General features: G+C 31.9%; 1 protein-coding gene across 4 annotated transcripts; it reads right to left on the bottom strand.

The window, feature by feature from the left end:
- Positions 1–16363, bottom strand: LOC102616789 (protein FAR1-RELATED SEQUENCE 5). Of its 4 annotated transcripts, none has more exons than XM_052438885.1 (3): positions 16357–16363; positions 3800–4224; positions 1–608 (listed from the first exon to the last, which is right to left on the bottom strand). In XM_052438885.1, coding segments are annotated over exons 1-3 (630 nt in total). In that variant the 5' UTR covers positions 16358–16363; the 3' UTR covers positions 1–404. The 4 variants fall into 4 exon arrangements, with proteins under 4 accessions (XP_052294845.1, XP_024955241.1, XP_024955243.1 ...); XM_025099473.2 differs by lacking the exon at positions 16357–16363 and adding an exon at positions 5023–5190; XM_025099475.2 differs by lacking the exon at positions 16357–16363 and adding an exon at positions 5023–5175 and having other exon boundaries at positions 3800–4215.
- Positions 16364–26123: the final 9760 nt, after the last annotated feature.

Here is a 26123-nt window from a genome sequence, read left to right as displayed (position 1 = left end):
TAAAACAACAATTGCAATGGAGCTCTTGGCTTAGCTAACATTACCAGAAATGATTACAAAGTCATTCGTTACGCAAGATCCTGTCCAGCTGAAGCAGCTGCCTACACGGCACCAACTGCCTTTTGTTACAACACTTCAGAATATGGTCAGGGAGGAACATTCTAATGGTAAAAGAAAATAAATGGGTGCTTATGCAACAATTGCCAAAGCAAATCTTCAAAGCTGCCTACCATATTGTACATTTTTATATCAGATCATCTAGAGTAACCTACTAACACCTAAATCTCTACTAGACACAACTTCGTAAAAAATATATATATGTAGACCTGAAATGGTACAAGGGAAAAAAAAAATGTACTACCAACTTTAAGTGGCGCTGGAGTAGCCACTTCAGGAGTTCATGGCTATCTGTTGCGCGAAAGCTCCTTCTCTATAGATTCAAATTCTTTGAGATTGTTGATTACATTCTGAACTTTCTTTGATAGGTGGTCACTATGCACTTCCACAACCTTCATAAAAGTTGTTAGCTGTTCTTGATACAGTGCACAAAGCCGTTTCTTATTTCGAAGCTCTACTGTCAATTCCTGAATCTTCTTATCTTTTTCATCCTATAAAAGTTTAAGCAAAACAAACAATTAAAACCAAATTTGACAAGTAAAAAGCTATGCACCGTTTGTTTGGAGAAAAGCACATAGATGCATGTAAAAGAAAACACTATGCATGACCAATTGATGACTTGATTCCATCAATGGGAAAGTAAATGCACTGTATTTGTATGTTCATGAGTGTCTGCAAAGACTAGAAAAGACAACTAATAAACAAAAGAGGTGGAGAAAACAAATAGTGAAGTCAGGGCTTCTCGAATGCAGATGAGGTTGTCATTCTATTAAGAGAACAGGAAAAAATGCTTATATATCAAAAGTTATCTACATAACAAATAAACAATAAGGTAAATGACACATGGACCCCCAACGTTTGATGATTGTATCAGATGCAGACCTGTGGGCAAAATAAGTGACAGATAAACCCTTTGCTGTTACTTCTTCTGCTGACAGTTAACTGCACTGAAGTAAAACCAGGTAACTGGAAACAATCTCTATCTACCAGACACTAAGACGTACCACAATTTTTATTTTGCTCATTGTTAACCTTATGGTTGTCTATATCAAATTATTTTCTTGGACTATTAAACAAAAAAAAAAAATTACTACACTAAAGTCCCATTTTTTGAACACAAATACTGCCACTCACCCTTACCTTATGATGAGTTTTCACTTCTTGAGATGACTAAATCGTTGCTAGTTTCAATATCTTCAGCTCCAAAAATGATAAAGCTACAAACCATTTTGTACAAAATTGTTTACAAATTGATGTGGCATGAAGAGATTGGCTAAAAAGTATAAAAAGTAATAACGGTTACTTTTTTCAATTATATGTGCCCTATAATGGTTTTTTCCAACCAATCTCCTCATGCTCCTCATACGACGTCAGTTTGTACACACTCATTTGTACAAAGTGTTTGTAGCTCTATCATTACTGTTTCAACTCTTTGTCACGTAAATTTCTCGTTTTTGTTGCTGGGTATGTGAAAATTTGTTGAGTCGTCAAGATTTTCCAGGAAATCATGGTGAATTGGTTTTGTATAAAGTGATTACCAAAGAAATGTCTAAAACCTGACTTAGTCCACACAACATTCACATGACAATGTTGACATGTGTTGCATGTGATATTCATCATGTGCCACAAAATAAAATAAAAATTAAATAATTAAAAAAAGTTAATCACAACAGATTAAACATTAAATATTTTTTCTCCTAGAGTGAAGAGAACATTGGTGACTAGGAACTGGCATCTGCATTGCCCAGTAGATTTCAAACAACTTGTGAATTACAGTATTAGCGAAACCTTGGCAAAGACCTCGACATAAAAATCTATTAATCAAATCCTACAGCTTACAAACTCCTTACCTATCAAAGAGTGGAAACCTGTTTACATTATTTTTTTTTTAAGAAACTTAAAAACTGTTGACATTATCACTTACACATACTATTCAGACTTATGCTAACTGTATTTTCTTGGATTCTTCTTTTGTCTTTGCAGGCTTCATTTTTTATTATAGAGAAATATCTACATATCTATTGTTCAATCAATACTCTACCGACTTCCTAGTAAATCCATACAACAAAGATAACCATGAAAAGCAGCAATTCTAAAAGAAAATTTTAGTCAATTTGAGTTTAAAAAAGTTGTTCAATTTAATAAGACCGAGCAGGTTTAAAGAGACTTCTAGTTTTGTTTTGTCTTTTAAGCAAAATAAATTTATCAAACTGATTCTGGACTAGCCATGCATATATGCATCCCAATTCTTTGGTTTTTATCCTTGTATCAATTTTTTTTTTAATCATAATGGATTCAATAATTCCAGCCAAATGAGAGAAATATCCAAGAAATAGAAAGTAAGGATTTAATACAAAAACTACACTGAATAGATACGTTACTTCTTAAAAGACTGTCAATACCCCAGCATGAAGAATCAGACAACTCAGAAAGAGTAAGACTAACATATTTAAACATCAAATTAGTAACAAAAATAGAAAATTACAGCAAATTACTGCTAATAACTTCTATTAGCTTCTAAACAACTGATAACCAGCATCTAAATGACTAATGGCAGCACAATAAAACTCTGTCAACAACTTCTTGTTTTGGTACTAGCGAAGTCTTAGCTAAGACCCTCAACATGAAAATACATCACTCAACTCCAGCAACTGGTACAGATACTTATGTACCTATAAAAAGTGCACAATGTGCTTAAATTATCAAAGAAGTAGACAACTCAAGCTTTAAGTAAATGTCGTTGCCGGAATTCTATCTTATTTATCTATAGGCTTCATTCTCAGCTAATTGAGAAGCATCTATTTATCAGCTGCTCATTCAGCACCCAATGAACTAGTTGGCAAATCCACACAACATAAATAACTGTGATAAGCAGCAACCTCTAAAGAAAATTTTGGTCAATCTGAACTGGAAACAGTCAATTAGTTCAATAAGACAATGCAGATTCTGAAGAGACTTCTCATTTTATTGTTTATACAAATACTTTTCACACACCATTAATCTACTTTGGGCTAACATCCTTCTTATAGTAATCAATCTCTGCTTGATCCGGCAATTTTCACATTAGCATACTAATTATCCCACACCAGACTCAAATTTTCAATTGCACCGAATCTATGCCTTTCCCTTTCTTTTTTCTTTTTCTTTTTCTTTTTAAAATAAGATAAAATAAAACATATTAATAAAAAAGGAAATTACAAAAAGTTGTACCACCAGTCCACAAAATATGAATAAAACAGGAAGAGAACCCAAAACATAAACATCATTAGAAAGCAGTTTTCCAAGTTTGATAAATAATGAAGAAAGAAACCCCCTTGAACTTCCGCAACCCAATGAGACCCAAGAAAATGCACCTATGCCTCTCTAAGACACATTATTTATTACAACAGGTTGTCATTTATTCATTTACACATAAATTTATCCATTTATTCATTTACATGCATTAAACTTCTTTTTTATTCTTTGTACAAAGTAAATGGCATATCACAATGAATTCAATAATACAAGCCAAAGATCATGAGAAATTCGGAATAATAATGATACAAACACCCATGAATACATTACTCCTAAAATTACTGAATTTGGAGAACCGAATGATGCACTAAGCCATACATCAAATGAATTAAGAAAATAACAACGTCACAATGAATTACTGTTAATAGTTATAAACAAAAGGCATTACCATAGTCTGACGAGCTTCACGCGGCGCCACCACAAGTGGATGATTGTGTTCCTTTACAAATTTAGTTATCACCCACTTTCCAGATTTATCAAACTTTACATGAATCATTGCCTTACAACCTTCTCTTGTGCTCGGTCTAGGCTTTCGAACTGGCCCAAATTTCCCTCGGATACTAACACAATAACCCTCTTTATTACATCCAAGTCTACGTGCAAGAATCCTACCATCTCTTTCTGAACGACGACAAGACATCACACGCATGACAAACCCTACTCTCCGTGCATATTCATCATAGAATATCTTGGCAGCCTCTTCTGAATCAAATTCCATTCCCTCACATGGCTCTCTAATTGAATCTCCTTCGAATATAATCAACTGTCTTCCAGCAGAGCCCTCTACTGCTCCAGCTCCCTCATCTGAATCCACTGCCACACAATAACATCAGCTGTAACTTTTATTCAGATTCCAAAACTAAACTTATATACATGAGTTTTTGTGTGTGTGTGTGTGTCCCAATTTGGAGAGCAGGTTCTCTTCTTCTCTTCTTTTTATTTTTAAGGAAGTAAAAACCACTGAAGTCATTTACCGGAGAACTGAAAAGCATTATTAATCAAAGCTAGGAGTTAAAAATAGGGGAAAAAATACAAAAAGTTTCAAATGTTGAAAACCTTGATAAAAATCTATTTCAAACATAAAATTGCACCAAAGAAGCAGAAATGGTTTTTCAGCAATTAGACGGCGAGCAGAGATGTACAGATATGGCAATTATCAAAGGCCAAAAAAATAAAAAATAAACTCCCTTCTAAACAATTTTATGAATAATTAGAGTCACATTCAAAAATAATAATAATAATAATAACAAAACAACATAAGTGAGAAGTACACCGTAATATCGAATAACAGTTAAAATAGATAAAATAGAAACCCAAATAAATAATTCGTTTTGAAAAACTTATTCAATCACTCTAATTGTAAAGCAGCAAAGCATTTCATATGCAGCTAAAAGTACACTCTTTTGTCTCAAAACAAAGCCAAACAACTCAATATAAATTGAATCCATTTCAATTCAAACCCTCTCTACTCTAGTCTCTTAGTTTCCATCTAAAACAATACACCAAACAAAGCATATTCAGCAAAAGCAATTTCTACGACAAGGGGTTAAATGAAAAAGAAACAAAATTTAATGGGTACGCGTTAAAGTTGTCCAAAGAACTGTGACTTACTGGATTGAAGAATCAGAATTAAGGAACCTTGTTGCAGATCTTCTTCGTAATTTACAGATATTGGCTCTAAAAATTGAAATTTGGCGTAAATTCAAAAAATTTGAAGGAACTTTGTTAATTAAATTTTGTTTTTATGGGGGCATTTTGGGAGTTTTAAGAATAGTGATAAAGTGGATCAGGGTGTAAGATTGTTTATAGTGGATGTCCACTCATTTGATGCCACTTTTCTTTTCTCGAGATAGCGACACGCCACTATATTTTAAATACGGTTCGGGGTCGGGTTTTGGGTTTGTCTGGATTTTGGTCTTGGATCCAAACAAGCCAATAAGCCCAGACCAAGATTAGATGCTTACCAGTATATTTTATTCTTGAAAAAAAAATTGAAAAATTAAATAGAACGTTTGGGGGGGAAGAATTAGGGGTGGCAAAGCAAAAAAATGAATTAAATTTTGAATCGAATCGTAAATGAATTGGGTCAGAGTTCTATTGATTCGGATTTGATTCATTTATCGAATCAAAATCTCAGGATTTGGATTCAATTCGTTTATTAAATAAATATTCGGTTTGATTCGTTTAATTCGTTTAATAGAAATAATAATTTAATTGAATTGAATTGAATTCGAATTTATTTATTATTCGTTTATCATATTATAAACCCATAACGAATCGAATCGAATCTAGATTCATTTAGAAAAATATAATTAATAAACAAAATTAAGCAAAATAAAATATAAAAAAGCCACAAATTATCCTACAAAATACAATTAATCCAACTATATTCTAAAATTAAATATACAGTCATCCAAATACCAAATTATGAATTCTTAACAATACAAATAACAGTAATTAAAATTCAAGTTATAAACCAAGATAATTTCTTTAATTATCTTCATTTTATCTTTGTCGCCTAGAAAACAAGAATCTTGCACCAAAAGTAAATAAAATGATATTAACGTGCTACAATACTAGGGTCTGCCTACTGTGCAACAGTTGCACGGTATCCCATTTTTTGTCTTTTTTCAACTCAGCCAATGGATCAATGGTTAAAGTGTTCAACGGCCAGGATGTGTTCAATTGGTTATTAACACTTAAGTCCTTACTGTTTATTACAAAATCATAAAAGTTAAAAGTTTTTAAATATTCACTTACATAATTTTTGTTGTTTTAAATTTTTTAAAGTTTGATCCATTGACTTAATTTGATCATAAAAATAATTGATGGTGTAAATATAATAATGTAATATCACATAAAATTTTTAAACACATGAAAATTTGATAAATGTAAATAATATTTTTTGTTATATAATATATATTTAATGTAAAATAAATAAATTGAATATGTTTTAAGAATATAGGTTATTAACCTTTATACTTTAGAAAATTATAAAATAAAAAAAGTGAAATTTCAAAATAAGAAACATGTAAAAAGTCTTAGATTGTAAAATTTTATTATTTTAATATTACAAAACTTTACTTTTTTATTACATTTTTGTTTTTAGCATTAGTTGACATGTTAGTTTATTTATACATACAATATGTTAATTTACCTATAAAATATCAATATATATATAGCCCAACAAAGTTATAGAAAGATAAATAAAGAATAACATAAAAGGAAGTTAGTTTATTTTTTTAAGAATATTTCAAAAGCATTTGAGCTTCATATTTCTTGAGAATTATCATTTTTTAAGATATTTGATCTTGTGAATCTTGTTGTAATGATAATTTATTATTTATTCTTGATTAAAAATAATTGAACAGTAAATTTATTGATTTCCAAATGCTCTTTTAAATGTAGGGTACTTGGTTAATTTTTATTGTATTAGCCTAAACTTTGTGATGATAGCTAATCAACCATTGTCAAAGATCTACTAGGATTATTTTTACTTTCTCTACATCCCTCTAGACCATCATCACTCAAAAAGTTAAAGGTCCGTTTGACACACTATATTATATTGTATTATGTAATGCACATGTATTATATTATATTATATTACATTAGCAGTATATTATAATAATTATAATAAAATTATGCAACATTTGGTAATTGGTATTATCCTGTACAGTATTAATTTTGTACTAATATTAAACTAAAATTATTTAAATTTATTATTAATTATATTAAATTATTATTTTCATATTAATTATTTTTAAATAAATATAATATGATATAATAAAATAATATTATAGTATAATTAATTAATTAATTTATTTTTTATTATAATAAAAATAAAAAATAATTAAAATATATGTAATGCTTAATTAAGGCAAAATAATAATAATGACAGTGGTATTATTTAATAGTCAAACAAAAAAAAATTATAAAGTTTAATGATGATGATGACGACGACGACGACGACAACATTAATATAAATATAATAATTAGAATAATAAGATTAATAAATTTATTAATAGTAATAAAATAATAATTCAGTAATAAATTTAATATATTTTAAAAATAGTGATGGTAATAAAATCAATAAATAATAATAATAATAACTAATTAAAGCAATCATAACAATTAAAATAATAAATTTTAATAATATTATAATAATAATAATGACATTAATAAATAATAATAATAACAGTTAAATTTTTTTCAAAAGTCATTTTATAATTTTATCCAGAGAAAAGGACCTATATATAAAGATTTGTAACTTATAGTATCTATTCAGCTTTCTTATAAATATAGGGTAGTGTAGTGTAATTGTTGGAAACAGACAAAATTCAGTGGTACCGTGCAACTGTTGCACGGTAGGCAGACCCACAATACTAATAATAGTCACTGTTATATTTCAAAATATCAAATATATAGCAAATTTGTAGTATTGTTAAGGAAATAATAATTAAATTTATAAAGCCAAGAAAAATAAATAAGATAAAACTTTACCTATTGCACTCCCACATTGTCATTAGAATAAGATAAACAGTAGAAACAATAGTTAATCTTATTAAATAAATCATCAAACTTTTCAACACATTTCATTTTAGTTATAATCCATTTTATCAATTATGAGATGGAAAATTAAATACAACCAATCATAAGCTTGAATAACTTCTAAGCTGAAAAAACGAATCACTACTAAAGGCTGCATCTTGATGATAGTGCATTTGAGGAAAAAAAACAAAAGAAAAAGAATCATATGAATTCAAATCTCAAAATGTGTGAAGATAAATCTCAACTAATGGAGAAATTTAAAGTCAAAGAATATACAATAATGTAAAATATTTAAATCTAGCTAGAGTCTAGTAAATTTCATATCGAAATGAGTTTATTTTAAAAGATAAAAATAAAAGTCTAAGTAATAGTACTTCTCAGTAATTTCCACTTGCACAACAACAAACAAATCAACTATTCATTTTAGTCTTAGTCCAGGTCCAAGTCCAGAGCTGAAGAAAAAAGAAAATAATGTAACCTATCAGCATCTTGAAGCCCAATTTTTCAGCTCCAGTAACCCATCAAAATTGGCACGCTTTTGTTTCAAACCATTGAACTTTCGGATTGAATATTGAGTTATTCCACAATGTTACCTTTACTATTATGAGTATTGTTAGGTAGCAAGAGGGACGGGAGAATGACGAGAGAAATGGCAGCAATTGCTGTCGTTTCACCTCTCATTCCTCTCGCTCGTTAAAACATTAAAAAAATTAATAAAGAAATGGCGCGTGAAATCTAGCAGGGTTTCACTTTCCGCACGCAGGCTTTCACTTTCCTCTCTCATGCAAATCACCATTATCGTTTACTCACGACTTTTGACCAGCCAGCCTTTCGACTCACGCAAATCACCATCTTCTCAACTTAGCAACTGTTCATGGCTTCTTTCTCCAGCCAGAGCAACTGTTCACGACTTCTCTCTCCAGCCAGCAACCGATAACGGCTTCCCTCTCCAGCAAGAGCAACTATTCACGGCTTCCCTCTCCAGCCAACAACTGGTCAACCGGTCACTACTTCTCTCTCCAGCCAGCCTTTCACGACAAGTAGCACTGTTTCCCCCTCTCTCTCGGCTCTCTCGGCAAACATTAAGTGAGCGGTGGCTTTTTTTCAGCTTGTTCTTTTTCTTTTACTTTTCTATTATGTGAAAGATCTGGCACGTCTTGTGGAATTTAAGCTTGTTCTTTTGGTGGGTCTCGTTGGAATTTAATCTTTTGGAATTTAAGCAATGTAATAAGCTAAGTTACTGGAATTTAAGCTTGTTATTTTGGTGGGTCTTGTTGGAATTTAATCTTCTGGAATTTAAGCAATGTAATAAGCTAAGTTGCTGGAATTTAAGCTTGTTATTTTGGTGGTTCTCGTTGGAATTTAAGCTTCTTGAATTTAAGTAATGTAATAAGCTAAGTTGCTGAGCTTGTTCAACTTTGTTGTTTCCATAAGTTTGTGTGTTTATCAAGTGACAACATTAGCAGTTAATGCTCTGTAAATTTCCTGTTTCACAAGGATACTTTATTTTTGGTTATCTATTTCTGCATGCAATGTCATATGTCAATTTTGAAAATGATTCTGCTTCTGGAGCTGTTGCGATTTATGTTATGAATTTTGTTTTATTTGAATTCTATTTGGTTTAGAAATTTTGTAAATTTAATTTTTTTAAACTGAATATAAATGTTAATTATTTTGTAGGAATGAAAAATTTTGAAAATGAGCGTGCAATTGAAGATGTGCCAGTAGAAAAATTTGAGTCAACTCTTGGTATGTTATTCGATGGTTATGAGGAAATGTTTGAGTTTTACAAAGCGTACGGTAGACAAGAAGGGTTTCCCGTGAAGAAGCTAACGAGTAAGAAAGGGAGCGATGAGCCTGTAAAATATGCGACTTTTGCATGTGACTGTAGCGGCAAATCAGATAGTAGATCTACTAATATGTGAAACTGAAACCTATTGTGAAAACTGGTTGTGAAGTTAAAATCGGAGGTTGTGTAAATGAAGAGCGAAAATGGATTCTTCAAACTTTAAACATTCAACATAATCATGGATTGAGTTTGGACAAAGCAAGATATTTCCCTTGTAACCGTAGAATTAGTACAAGTGTAAAAAAGAGAATTGAAATGAATGATTTTGCGAGAATTAACATTGCCCAAAATTTTAATTATATTGTTGTCAAAGCTGGTAGGCATGAAAATGTGTCATTTTTAGAAAAAAGATTGTAGAAATCTTGTTGATAAAGCAAGACGATTACAGCTTGGAGAAGGAGATGCTATGACAATTTTAAAGTACTTCGAGAAAAAACAAGCAGAATGCGATGGTTTTTTTTTTAGCATTGACTTGGATGAGCAGGATCGATTGAAGAATGTATTTTAGGCAGATCTAAGGAGCATGACAGCTTATAAATATTTTGGGGACGTTGTCACATTTGACACCACGTATCTTACGAACAAGTATGATATGTCGTTTGTCCTTTTTGTTGGAGTTAATCATCATAGGCAATCTATTTTGTTGATGCGGCTTGATTTCTCACGAGGATACGAAGATATTTACGTGGCTATTTGAGGCATGGCTATCATGCATGTCCGATTCTTCTCCCATTGGTATTATTATTGACCAAGATAAAACAATAGAAAAGAAAATTGAGAATGTTTTTCCTACAACTAGGCATCAATGGTGTTTGTGGCATATAATAAAGAAGATGCCTGAGAAGTTAGTGGCTTTTAAAGAACGTGAATGTATTATTTCTTCGTTGTTTTCTGCTATTTATAATTCATTGAGCCCTGTTGCATTTGAGGAAGATTGGCATGACATGATTACAACATATGATTTATGAGATAATGCTTGGTTAAATGGTTTATATGATGAGAGGTATCATTGGATTCCATGCTATTTGAAAGACAATTTTTGGGCGGTAATGTCAACAATTCAGCGAAGTGAAAGTATGAATGCATTTTTTGATGGGGTTGTTAACTTAAAAACAAATTTAAAGCAGTTTGTGAAGCAATATGAAAATGCATTACGAATGAAAGCTGAATTAGAATGGCAAGCAAATGCCAAGTGTTTCAGTAAAAACACTCCATATGTAACAAGACATAAGATGAAGAAACAAGTTAAGAAGTTGTACACAATTGCTAAGTTCAAAGAATTCCAGCAAGAATTAACTGCACTAATGTATTGTGATATAGTGGATTCTATTTGGGTCAATATATGAAATCAGTGAATCACTTAGGCAAGGAAAGAAAAAAAAACTTTGAGGTTGTTTTTGATGAAACTGAATGTGAAGTTAGCTGTATTTGCTCAAAGTTTCAGTTTATGGGAATTCTTTGTAGACATGCCCTTTCAGTGCTGATACGGCACGGTATTGAAATACTTCCAGAGATGTACATTTTATCAAGATGGATAAAAGATGTGAGGAGATGTTATAGTAAAGTGAAAGTTAGTTATGGTGTGCATAATTTATCCATTCAGCAGGAGAGATATGACAAAATGTATACTGATTTCACCGAGGTTGCAAACATAGCTACTGATGATGAGAGTAATTTCAAATTTGTGTTGGATTAGATTAATAAAACAATGAATGATCTGTCCAAACAAATTCGGTGTGCAAGTGTGGAAACAACTGTTATTGGTGAAGTAAGTTGTAGCTGCAACAACATTGAACATATAATTAATGATCAAGTAGTGGCACGTCGTAAAGGGCATCCTCCTTGTTTGAGGAAACAATCTTCACTCCAAAAAAAAAAAAAAACCTACCCAAAAGAACAAGACAGCCGAAAAAAATAAGGTTTGTTTAAATGCATATATATGTTTTATAATTTCATTTTATCTTAATTTTATTGTATATTATAATTTTACAGGATTTGCAAGAAAATGCTTCAGCGTCTTTTGAAATAACTAATGAAATCTCCACACAGTAGAGCAACATACATCAGAGCAACATGGCCATGGTATATTTTTGTGAGTTTTTATTATTAATGTTAGTTCAACTATTTTGAACATATGTAATTAAGTATGTTGTTGAATATATGTAGACGTTTCACGAAGGAAGCACTGTAAGTGCAAATCTCAATCAGCACGAGAGTTTAGGCTATTATAATGTAAGAAACAAATTCACAAGTAAATTTTAATTTTAAAATTTTAATATGAATTTTATAATTTTTTTTAGGTACATGTATACCCATTTGAAGTTGATGGAAATAATATTTACCAGCCAATTCTTTATAGCTGGCACACGACAAGTATACTTATATTTATAAATTTATTAATGCATACTTATATTTTCGTTGTCAAATTTTTAAAATGTATAATGATATTTTAATTTCTTGTGTATTATAGCAACCAGTCCCACCGTATGCTTTGTAGTCACATTATTCTTCTCCTTCGATGACGCATGAAGGATCTGTAAGTGAGAATTTTCAACAATTGTTACATCAACAATGTAATGAAGACAACAATCGCCACAATTGGTGTTTGACTTGTATTTGTTTCGATTATTTTCACTATCATTTCAGTTAGATTTGACTTGAGACGACAAATTCATGTTTGACTTGAACTTGTTTCGATTATTTTCACTATCATTTCACTAATATTTGTGTTAATGTTTACAAGTATTTTACTTTCATTCCATGGCTTGCATGTACAAATTTCAACAGGAATTCCCAAGACTATACCAATTTCAACGTATCTACAAAAATAGAGTACATGCAAGAGAAAGTAAATATAAATTAAAAACTACAGAATGAACTAGAGATGTTAGGTGCATCTTCTGGATCAACGGACATCATGTACATATCTTTTTTCGACTCATTTTCTGGATCTTCCAAGATGTCCCCCTTCAATGCCACAAGTATAAAAGAATTAGAGAGATTAAATATGGATTTTTTTGTTACAGGAACAGGCATGTTGTGCTTCTTAGCATATTCAATAGCATCCATGGAGCCACAACATTCAACTTAGGATTTAAAGCAAAGAACAATTTTGTTGCATAATGAATGTATCACCAAATTAGAACAATTTATAACCAAATTACAAGTTTTTTCAGTTCATAGTACAAATTAAAAGAACTTAAAAAAAATTCTTGAATATAAAACATAGTAAAATAATTACAAGTATTCTAATCAAATCATAACATGATGTTTGTCTTTTTTGAAGTTCATCATTAAACAATCCCTTATGGGCTTCACATAATTGAAACTTAACAGACAAGCATTCAATCTCCAATGATAACTTTTTAACTTCTTGCACTAACAAATCAATTTTCTATTAACTGCATTTATATTCTTTTGCCCATTCAAAGTTCTTACATCCTCTATATTTCCAAAATTTACAATTTGGATTCTTTGTAGTACGTGACGTAAACAACTCCATTTGTTCACTGCATTCATTACATATTTGCAATGAATTCCGAGTTTCATTTGTACTAGATGACATTGTTATTCATAAACTACTTAAACTGCCAAAATATAAAAAACAAAGCATTAAAACACAAAGCCCTCATAAGACAATATAAAAGCCTTTCCCCTTTAAATTTCCAAAGATAATCACAAGCACCAAAAATTACAGCAAGCATGCAATCTTGGAAGTTAAAAACAAAGCAAAAATTACAGCAACCATGCAATTAATCGATTGTTAAAAACAGAGCAAAAATTACAGCAAGCATGCAATTAATCGATTAAGTTGAATTTGCTATTCATTTATACTGAAAGATACGACTTTTAACAAGCACATGGAATACAAAAACAAAAACCCAACAAATTATAGATTCAAACTTCTCATTACATTCCAAAACAATTTTGCATACCAATTTCTTACAAACTAAAACGCTAAAACCCAAATCAGATTTAGATACAAATCAATTAATCGATTAAGCTCTCTCTCCTATGATTCTCCAACCAAGCTTACTTAATGTTTGCCGAGAAAATGCAAGAAAAGTACAAGAAAAAGAACAAGTTGAAAAAAGGCACAATTTTGCTTACTTAATTTTGTCGAGAGAGCCGAGAGAGAAGAGGAAACAGTGCTGCTTGCTATGAAAGGCTAGCTGGAGAGAGAAGTCGTGAGTGGTTGCTGGCTGGAGAGGGAAGCCATGACCAGCTGTTGGTTGGAGAGGGAAGAGTCGTGACAAGTTGCCGGCTAGAGCGGGAAGAGTCGTGACCAGTTGCTGGCTAGAGAGAGAAGCCGTGACCAGTTGAGTTGCCGACCAGTTGAGAAGATGGTGATTTGCGTGAGGAGGTGATGGTGATTTGCGTGAGAGAGGAGCGTGGGGGAGAGAGGAAAGTCAGGGTTAGAGATAAGGTAGATGAGGTTTGGATTTCCCTCCGCACGCACCGATTTCTTTATTCATTCTTTTATTTTTTTAATGTTTTAACGAGCGAGAAGAACGAGAAGCGAAACGGCAGCAACTGCTGCCGTTTCTCTCGTCATTCCTTGTTCCTTTCGCTCCCTAGCATTTTCTTACTATTATTTCTTTTTTAGAATAAAAAAGGTAATATATTTCAGGGATAAAGTAAAAGATAAAGGGCTTTCATAATCCTCCTATCACTATAAGAATTGACAACATCGGAGAGCAACTTAATTAAAATATCAGAGGTAGAAAACACAAGCCCTTGGGATTTTTTGAACTCCGAAATGATGGGCTTGGAATATGCAGCGCCTGAATCTCTGAAATACTTCAAGAAAATTCATTGCAAGTGTAGCTTCTATTGAACATGAGTTGAGCCATTTGTAGTAGGAATGGCAAAATGTCGGGTCGGGCTCGGGCTTGGCTAAGCCCTACCCGATCCGATCAAAAGAAATTTGAAACCCGACCCTAAAAAAGCCCAAACACTATTTAGTTAGGGTCGGGCCGAATCGGTCCAACATCGGGTCGGGCCCAACCTGACCCTACCAAAATAGTTAACCCCACAATTCAATTCCCATTTCCCACCACCATTTCAACCAATTCGGCAATTACTCAACAATTTCAAAAACAATTCAATTCCACTTTCCACAACCATTTCAACCAATTCCACAACTATTTCAACCCCACACACAAATCAATTCCAAAATCCAACATGAAAAATACACAATGCAATTAAATTAAAAACACACAATGTAATTCCACAACCATTTTACCCATACACAATTCAATTCAACAACCCAACATAAAAAATAAAAAATAAAAAACTCATGTCTTATATAAATAAAAACACAATGTAATTAAATTAAAAACACATAATGTAATTCTACAACCATTTTAGTCATACACAATTCAATTCAACAACCCAACATAAAAAATAAAAAAAAACTCATGTCTTATACAAATAAAAACACAATGCAATTAAATTAAAAATACACAATGTGTGATGTTGTGAGGATGTGTAGGGTCGAGTCGGCATTAAACCCGACCCTGACCCTAAATTTATTTGGGCCTTAAAAATTTGGCCCTAACCCGACCCTAAACTTAAAAATTTGGGTAAAAATCTTAAAAATTAAGGTCGGATCAATCGGACTAAAAATAAAATCGAGCTAAATTGTCAATATATTATTAATGGAGATAAACAATTCTTGTCAGTAGGTCGCAAGCCAAAGCCCAATGGCTCATGCCTCAGCCTTAATAATAATAGCAATATCATTAGAAAAATCCATTGATCAACCACAGTAACAGCCATGGCCTTCTCCTCGCTAATACAAATCACAGCACCAAAAGAACCATCGCAACACGTTCCCTGTCAAATGCTATGAAAAGTTGTCTTACTATTACCAAGCCGTCAACATCACGTTACTATCATATATATATAGTCCAGAATTATATGTTGTATGAGTCAACATTCGCAAAAAATTATAGCTAATGAAATTAGATCAATTTTGTGATGTATAGCCAAAAGTCCGACTATCGATCGGATATATCCGAGACCGAGACCGAGACGAACTGCTTTGCTTTCTTCAATTTTCTTTTTCTCTTCATGTTTTTCAATTGCCAGAAAGTTGGTGGGGGGTCCTACATGAGTCGGATCATTCGATTTCTCTTAGACTCATTACGTTATGCATAAAAAAAAAAAAAAAAAAACCAAACAAACAAACGTAAGTAAGAAGTACACCATCATTTCCAATAACAGTTGAAATAGATAAAATAGAAACCCCAAATAAATAATTAGTTTTTAAAACTTATTCAGTCACTCTAATTCTAAAGCAATAAAGCATTTCATATGCAGCTAAAATTACACTCTTTTATCTCAAAACAAAGCCAAACAACTCAATATAAATTGAATCCATTTCAATTCAAGCTCTTTTTACCCTAGTCTCTTAGTTTCCATATAAAACAATACACCAAACAAAGCATATTCAGCAAAAGCAATTTCAACAACAAGGGGTTAAATGAAAAAGAAACAAAATTTAATGGGTAAGTGTTAAAGTTGTCCAAAGAACTGTAATTTACTGGATTGAAGAATTAGAATTCAGGTAACTTCTTGTAGATCTTCTTCCTAATTCAGAGATACTGGCTCTAAAAATTGAAACTTGGAGTAAATTCAATTTTTTTTAAGGAACTTTGCTAATTAAATTTTGTTTTTATGTGGCTATTTTGGGAGTTTTAAGAAAGTGGATCAGGGCGTGAGAAAGATAATAGTGGGTGTACACCCATTTGATGCCACTTTTCTTTTCTCGAGAGAGCAACACGCCACTATAATTTAAGTATGGTTCGGGATCGGGTTTGGGATTTTCTGGATTTCGGCCTTGGATCCAAACAAGCCTACAAGCCCAAACCAAGATTGGATGCTTATTAGTATATTTTTATTCTAGAAAAAAGTTAATTTTGAAAAACTAAATAGAACCTTTCGGGGGAAATCTTATTTTATTAGTACTTTCATTCCTTTAATTTTTCTTTTCCCCCTAAAAACTCTATTTCTCATGACTAATTTGTGGAATTAAGTGGCACCGGAAACGCGAGGATGTAATGTCGTTTCAGCTTCTAAAATTTTTGAAAAATAAAAAATCAGGTTTCCATTGAGATAAAAATAGTTTTAAAAAAAAAATCCCTATGCTCTAATTATGCTTATTTAGTGCGTTTCGTCAATGCTCACAGCGGATATCCGAGTTTAAGATACACGTGTCGTCTCAAAATAAAAAACTTGAAATATGAATTTTGTTTGCATTATATTGTTACATTACTATTATTTATCGTTTTTGGCTTTTTGTCTTAAGAGTCTTCTTAGCCAGTGACCCAAAATTTTTCCGAACATAAAGCAACTAACTTTAATATATCAGGGAAATCAAATCGGATATTCGCTAGCTTTGGGTCATGTGGGCTATCTGCTAGCTTTGAGATAACATTAGCAGCAGCAAATTAAATTGACATTTAAAAGCACACAAGATCAATAATAGTATAATACTATTAACTCAGTTTCATAATTCAACACAGTGGCACAAAATTCACATTTTAATGAAAGAAGTACAGCGTATTTAAAGGAACACAAGTTAAACAACAACAATGAAGGGTGCCCTCCCTACTTCAATGGAAGCTTGACACGCACGCTTTTGGGGTGGTGCTGCACTGATAATCTCCCCATCAACAACAAACAAATAATATACTCATCAAACGCAAACGGTATCTCAGCCTCAGCCTTACATGGAAGCTTAAACTCGTTTGGATAGATAGTCGTATCAGGATTCACTGGAACAAAAATATTTATTAAGAAAGGAGGAGACAGGAGAAGAGCCTGTTGGAGTCAGAAATCTTTTTGATGAGGTTAACAATTTCATCGATGAAATTGCAGACGAAGATGGTAAGCAAGGAGAAGGCGTAGAGAGCCCAGGCTGCGTACTTGAGCTTTGCGGAATTCGCGACATATGGAATTGTAGTGGCCAAAACCAATGTACTGGCTGCAACGACGATTGCAGCTTTCTCTAGCGCTTGGGATGCAGCAGCAAACTTGTGGGCAATAAGTTTAGAAACAAAGAGAAAAAGGAAGGTCAGGAAGATGGCAAATGAGAGCACGCAGAAAGAAGGGGACAGTTCTTTTTTAGTTTCAGCAGACAGGATAGCGATCTGGAGGGCTGATGAAAAGCAGAACGCCATGATCACGTTCTGCCATTCAAAGACTTGATCATTGGCTTCTTCGTCCATATGGCGGGTTTGGGTTTTGGTTTTGGTGGGGTTGATTTAGTGAAGAATTGGGTATTAATTGGTTTTGTAAATGCCGTGACTGAGCCATGTGATGATTTTGCTTTATTTATAGAGTGACACGTAGTCGGATCTTCTTCGGACTGAGTTTGAACAATTTGTGTTCCTACCTATGTCGTGTGTGTTTTTTTCAACTTTTGAATGATTTGTCGATGTTGATTATTGGGAGAAATGTCCGGATACAAAATAAGTTCGATTTAATGAGAGTAGTGAACAATGGGTTCCACCAATTTTAATTTTTAATTGGAGAAAAAATCGTCGTGAAACGAAAAAGTTTCTTACCAGACTCAAAATGAATGCAGCCTTCTATCAATAAAAAAAGAATAAAGAAATGAATGTTACCTTTCAACATCTTGGAAGCCCAATTTTTCAAGCTCCACTAAACCATCAAAATTGGCACGGCCTTCTTCTCTCCCTAACACAAGTCACAGCACCAAAAGAACCATCGCAACACGTTCCATATCAAACGCCACCAAAAGTTGTCTTATCATTAACAAGTTGCCAAAATCACGTTACTCTATGATATATATTGTCTAGATTTATATGTTGTGTAAGTCAACATTCGCAAAAAATGATAGCCAAAAGCCCAACTATCGATCGGATATATTCGAGACCGAGACCGAGACAATTGCTTTGCTTTCCTCAATTTTCTTTTTCTTTTCATGCTTTTCAATTGCCACAAAGTTGGTGGTTCCGCATGAGTCGGATCATTCGATTTCTCTTAGACTCATTACATTATGCATCCAAAAAACAAAAAAAACAAACAAACGTAAGTGAGAAGTACACCATGATATCCAATAACAGTTGAAATAGATAAAATAGAAACCCCAAATAAATAATAAGTTTTTGAAACTTATTCAATCACTCTAATTCTAACGCAGCAAAGCATTTCATAAGCAGGTAAAAGTACACTCTTTTATCTCAAAACAAAGCCAAACAACTCAATATAAATTAAACCCATTTCAATTCAAGCTCTTTTTACTCTAGAATCTTAGTTTCCATCTAAATCAATACACCAAACAAAACATATTCAGGAAAAGCAATTTCAACAACAAGGGCTTAAATGAAAAAGAAACAAAACTAGAACTTATTGGATTGAAGAATCAGAATTCGGGAATGTTATTGTAGATCTTCTTCGTAATTTACAGATATTGGCTCTAAAAATTGAAATTTGGCGTAAATTAAAAATTTTTGAAGGAAATTTGTTAATTAAATTTTGTTTTTATGGGGGTATTTTGGGAGTTTCAAGAATAGTGAGAAAGTGGAGCAGGGTGTAAGAAAGATTTTGGTGGACTTCCAATCATTTGATGCCACTTTTCTTTTCTCGAGATAGCGACACGCCACTGTATTTCAAATACGGTTCAGGATCGGGTCTGAGTTTGTGTGGATTTTGTTCTTGGATCCAAACAAGCCAATAAGCCCAAACCAAGATTGGATGCTTATTAGTACATTTTTATTCTTAAAACAATTAATCTTGAAAAATTAAATAGAATTTTTAGCTAAAAAATCTTATTTTATCAGTATTGCAACTCTTTTAAAATTACTTTCATAAAAACTCCACTTCTTATACACGGAATAACATCACTAATTTGTGAAATTAAAGATTATTTTCTTTTGGACAACCAACTACTTCCGGGTTGAAAGCTTGAGAACCCATTAAACGGCAGCAGAAACGCGAGGATGTAATGTCGTTTTCGCTTCTAAAATTTTTAAAATAAAAAATCAGGTTTCGATTGAGATATAAATGGTAAAAAAAAAAAAATCCCTGAAATCTGACCATGCGTCTTTAGTCAATAAAAAACGCGTGTTGTCGAAGCTCATTGCGGACATCCGAGTTCAAGATACACGTGTCGTCTCAAAATCGAAAACATGAAATACAAATTTTATTTGCATTATATTATGGGTAATTTTTAAAAATCTCCCCTGAGGTTCGAGGCTGTTGCAAGAAGATGGCCAAAATCGTTTTATTTGTAAAAGACCCCTTACGATTTAGTTCCGTTTGATTACCGTTTGACTAATTAGGGGCATTATTGACATTTTATATTGTCATCAAAAAGTTGCCGTTCTTCGCGAAAGCAGAAGAGAGAAGCCGTTCTTCGCGAAAGCATAAGTAACCATCCCTGTCCTGAGGCAAGGCATTGGAGTTGGAAACTGAGTTCTGGAAAATCAACAACTGAGAATGCTTTCTTTAGAGGATCATAAATTGCATTCTTGGTTTCGCCGGAGAATTCACCCAAGAAAAACAGCAAAGGCGACGGAGCTTGATCTTGTTGTAGTTGACAAGGCTGACCCATGGCTGCTTTAAGTGGATGTAAGTCAAGTAACAAAGACAATTTTTGAAGTTTTGGCTGGTTGATGTGCGGAAATGCGATATTCAAAGCCAAAAGAAAGAAGGAAATTTCACAAGAATTTCTTTCCTGATTTGTTTTGTTCTTTTGTATCTTGTTTCCTTTTTTGTTTTGGTTTCCGGATCAGATGTAATTTTTCGAAAAATTTATGGCTGATATTCATCTCTTCCTCCTAACGCCCCCGTGGTGTTGTTGACTACCCCTTCCATTGACCCGCAAGCACCAATCTCAAGATGTTGTTGGAGTTGCCCAAGAGAGAAAAGGAACTTTTTGATAAAACGGCAACTTTTTTATGACAATATAAAATGTCAATAATGCCCCTAATTAGTCAAACGGCAATCAAACGGAACTAAAACGTAAGGGGTCTTTTACAAATAAAACGATTTTGGCCATCTACTTGCAACAGCTTCGAACCTCAGGGGAGGTTTTTAAAAATTACCCATTATATTATTTATTGATTTTGGATTCTTGTCTTGAGTCATCTTAGCCCACATGACCCAAAATTTTTCCGAACATAAAGCAACCCACTTTAATATATTAGAGAAATTAAACCGGATATTCGATAGCTTTGAGTCACGTGGGCCCACCTGCTAGCTTTGAGATAACAGAAGCAGCAACAAATTAAATTAGAATTTTAAAGCACACAAGATTGATAACATTATTAAGTAATTCAGTTTCATAATACAAACACGGTAGCACAAATTCACATATTAATGAAAGAAGTGAATTTTAAATTCAAGACACACGTGTGATTTTTAAATTCACATATTCACAAATTCACAAATTTAAACAAGTCATGCAAATTTTAAATCCAAGCTTTTGTCGGAGTCGTTTTTGCCTTTAAACTTTTACAAATAAAAAATAAGGTTTCAAATGAGATAAAAATAGTTATAAAAAAGGAAAAAGAATACCTAAAATCTAATTTTGCCCATAAATCTAATTATGTTTCTTTGGTCAATAAAAGAACGAGCTTAGTCAAAGCTCGATGCGGATATCCGAGATATATTATATTATTATTATTTATAGTTTTTGGTTTCTTGTCTTGAGTCTTCTTTGCCAGTGACCCAAAATTTTTCCGATCATAAAGCGATTAACTTTAATACATTAAGGAAATCGAATCGGATATTCGCCAGCCTTGAGTCATGTGGGCTAACTGCTAGCTTCGAGAGAACATAAGCAGCAACAATTAAATTAAAATTTTAAAGCACACAAGATCGATAATACTACTAAGTAATTCAGTTTCATAATACAACACAACGACAAAAAATTCACATATTAATGAAAGAAGTACACCGTATTTTAAGTAACGCAAGTTATACAACAACAATGAAGAGTGGTCTCCCCACTTCAATGGAAACTTGACATGCGTGCAGTTGCGGGTGCTGCTGCATTGATCAGCTTCCCAAGAACGATATATATACTCACCAAACACAAATGGTATCTATGCCTAGGCCTTACGTGGAAACTTGTATCAGTAGATAGTTGTGTCAAGATTGATTGAAGCAAACATATTTATTAAGAAAGGAGATGACAGGAGAAGAGCCTATTGGAGTCAAAACCTTTTGGATGAGCTTGACAATTCCATCAATGAAGTTGCAGACGACGATGATAAGCAACGAGAGGGCGTAGAGAGCCCAGACTGCGTACTTGAGCTTTCTGAATTTCGCGATAAGTGGAATTGTAGTGGCCAAAGCGAACGTAGTGGCAGCAACGAAGATAGCAGCTTTTTCTATCGCTTTGGATGCAGCGGGAAACTTGTGGGCAATAAGTTTTGAGACGAAGAGAGAAAGGAAGGTCAGGAGGATGGCAAATGAAAGCACACAGAATGAAGGGGACAGTTCTTTTTGAGTTTCAGCAGGCAGGATAGCGATCTCGAGGGCTGATGAAAAGCAAAACCCCATGATCACATTTTGCCATTCAAACACTTTTTTGGCTTCTCCGGCCATGGCGGGCTTGATTTAGTGAAAAACTGGGTATTGATTGTGTTGTAAATGCCAGACTAAGTAAGTTATAAGATGATGTTGCTGCTTGCTCTAATGCTCTTATATTTATAGTGATTTATCGGATATATCCGCTTGCTTTCTTAAACTTTATAGTTGTTGAAACAATCGGATACATCCGATTGTCGGATGTCCGGTACGAAGACGATTGCTTTCTTAAATTTTCTCTTTCTTTTCTTGCTTTTCAATTGGGAGAAAATTGGGATGACGTGGAGTCGGATTTTCTTCGAACTTATAAACAGTGCCCAACCATCGAACTTGCGGATCGGATACTGAGTTATTATTCCACAATGCTGACTTTTTATTGTTTCTTTTTTGGAATAAAACGGGGTAATTTATTTCAGGGATAAAGTAAATTAAAAGAAAAAGGGTTTTGATAATCCTCCCATCAGCATAAAAATTCAAGACATCAAAGAGCAAACTTAATTAAAATATCAGAGGTAAAATAACAAGCCCTTGCAATATGTTGAACTCCGAAATTATGTCTTGGAATATGCAGAACCTGAATCTTTGAAACAGTCCAAGAAATTTCACTGCATGTATAGATTTTATTGTAACATAAGTTGAACCATTTGTAATGAATCCGACTCCACCACCAATGGAAATAAAGGAATCTTATTGATAAGATGCATGGCGAAACCTAACGCCTGAGCCTCAATAGTAGCAATATCATTAGAAAAATCCATTGATCAACACTCAAAGCCATGAGTCCATGACCTTCTCCCCAGTATCGATTTATATATGTTGTGAAAGAAATTAATAGCTAGGGGAATTTAATAAATTTGAATGAAATTAAATAAATCTTGTAAGATACAGCCAAAGGCCCAAAATCGATCGGACAGATCCGACACAGAGACAATAGCTTCCTTCAATTGGCAAAAGGTTGGTGGCTTCATGGGTCCTAGCCACAGAGCATTTGATTGAAAATTCTCATACATTACATTTCGAAGAAAGAAATCAAATGATCCGACTCATGGCGTTAGATCGGACGAATCGCTTTTACATTAAATATATAATGATGTACTGGTTGTTTTACGTGTGCATTTGTTCAGATTGACTAAGTTTTGTCGAATTTAAATGGATCCAAAAATAAATTGAATTTCTCGTGAAAAAAAAAAAAAGAATTTGGTAGCCGTTGATTCAATTCTATCCAATCTTATAGTTCTTATTTTCAAAAGAAAATCTAATTAGAGCAAATGATCAAAGGATCAAGATTAAAAGATACATTTAATTAATTTAGACTGGAATGAAGCCGGTGTATAGTTAAAAAAAAATAGTAATAATCAAAAAGTATGGTCACTTTGTACTATTTTCGTGTTCCGTCCAAGATGCTTGACCACGAGCTAACTTACAGCATTTTTGCTTAATATTGGTCGATTACTTAATTAATTAATTAATTTTTTATTATAATTAACTTAAAATTTATTTTTATTTATTGTATATGATCTAATCAAAATGGTACTGTTACTCCTACCAACTTTTGAGATTAAATTTTTGGAAAATTGTATAATGTCGTAATGAGAATTACGACATCAATACTATGATAAACATAAATATTATAAATTACACATAAAACTAATAAATGTAAAGTAAAATCAGTAAATTCATACAAGATTATTAATATTTAAATAATTAACATTGTTTCTACAAAATTTTAGTAAAAAATATTCTATTCATTTACAAAAAAAAATTTCTTTAATTAAAAAAATTACTCATTAATTAAAAAATTATATTAAAAATAGTGGAATACATTTTATTGAATTGGTTACCATAAACTATATTTTTATTCTAGGACATTCATATACTTTTTGCCCCATTTTCTATAATGATATTTATTTATTACACATGTTAATTAAGTGCAATTATTTACTTGATGTGGATCAACTAAAAACAAAATAAAAAAAATATTCTTATATTACTAGACACATATATGACATATCAATAAAATTATATCTAATTTTGAGTCTTATGTATACTTTATGTAGTTTTCAAATTTTTACTTGTATTTAGAGACCATTTAAGGTTGTTGAGAAAGTGTAGAAAGACACAAAATAACCTCATTTCTTACAACAACTATGAAAGATATTAAAATAATATTTTTTAAAATCCGATTTTGAGCATAAATTTCATCCTTAATAAAACATCACATGTATTATATAAATGCAAAACTAACATTATTCAATTTAAATAAAAAATTTAATAAATATATAAGGTAATAAACCTTATAACGAGTTTTTGTTTTACAATTGTGATTTTCTTTTTGCAGTAACTCTTATATTAATTTACTTCTTTTACCTTTCATTCATAAGTTTTAGGCATAATCTACGAACTTTATGTTTTATTTTGCACTTAATGTTGTTTACTAGTTTTATATTATATTTATGACTTTTTATTTTATTTACTAGTAATACATCAATTTACTAATTTTATAGTAATTTACTTGTTTTACCTTCTATTTACAAGTCTTTTGTTTCATTTTCAAAATTTGTGCTTTATTTTACAATTAATGTTAATTTACTAGTTTTAAGTTGTATTTGTAAGTTTTTATTTTGTTTACTAATAATACATCAATTTACTAGTTTTATATTGATTTACTTGTTTTATTTTCTATTTACAAATCTTATGTTTAATTTCTAAAATTAATGTTTTGTTTTGCACTTAATGTTATTTTACGAGTTTTATGTTATATTTTCAAGTTTTTGTTTTATTTACTAATAAGACATCAATTTACTAATTTTATATTAATTTACTCGTTTTATTTTTCATTTACAAGTTTTATATTTTAATTTCTAAAATTTACGTTTTATTTTACAGTTAATGTTGATTTACAAGTTTTATATTTCATTTACATAATTTATATTTAATTACAATATTGATGTCATAATTTTAATCATGGCATAATAGAATAACCCTAAATTTTTGTTACTTGTATATTTAATAATTAATTAATAAAATTAAATATTTAATTATTTATTACTTTATTTTATTATATTAAATTTAATAATTACTAATATAATATTAAAAATAATCATGAAAATTAGATGTTTAAATGTTGAGGGTTGAGCATGGGAAGAAATGTTTCGGATCCCGAGTTCGATTTCATGAGAGCGGTGAAATGACGTTTCTTCCTACTCACCTTCTACCAAAAAATTTTTAAAAAAATAAAAATAAAAATAAATGAGTGGTTACCTGACAATATCTTGGAAGCCCAATCTTTCAAACTCCAGTTCCAGTAACCCGTCAAAAATTGACATGCCTCTGTTCCCAACTATCGAACTTTCACATCGAATATTGAGTCATTACACAATGTTGCCTTATTATCATTTCTTTTTTTTGGAATAAAACGGTAATATATTCCAAAGAAAAAGTAAAAAGGTTTCGATAATTTTCGAATCGATATAAAAATTCGAAACATCGAAGAGCAAATTTAATTAAAATATCAACTGTTGAATAACATAGCCTTGGGATATCTAAAATTATGCTTATAACACGCAGCACCTGAATCTATGAAATAATCTAAAGAAAATCCATTGCATGTAAAACTTCTATTGGACAGAACTTGGACCGCTTGTAGTGAATCTGACTCCCATCATTAATTGAGATAAACGAATCTTATTGGCCAGTCGCAAGCCAAAGCATAACGCCTCAGGCCTCAGCCAATTGGTATGCAAGACAA

This window comes from Citrus sinensis, chromosome 3, assembly GCF_022201045.2.
Source record: "Citrus sinensis cultivar Valencia sweet orange chromosome 3, DVS_A1.0, whole genome shotgun sequence".
Lineage (NCBI taxonomy): Eukaryota > Viridiplantae > Streptophyta > Magnoliopsida > Sapindales > Rutaceae > Citrus > Citrus sinensis.
This window is presented reverse-complemented; position numbering and strand designations above follow the sequence as displayed.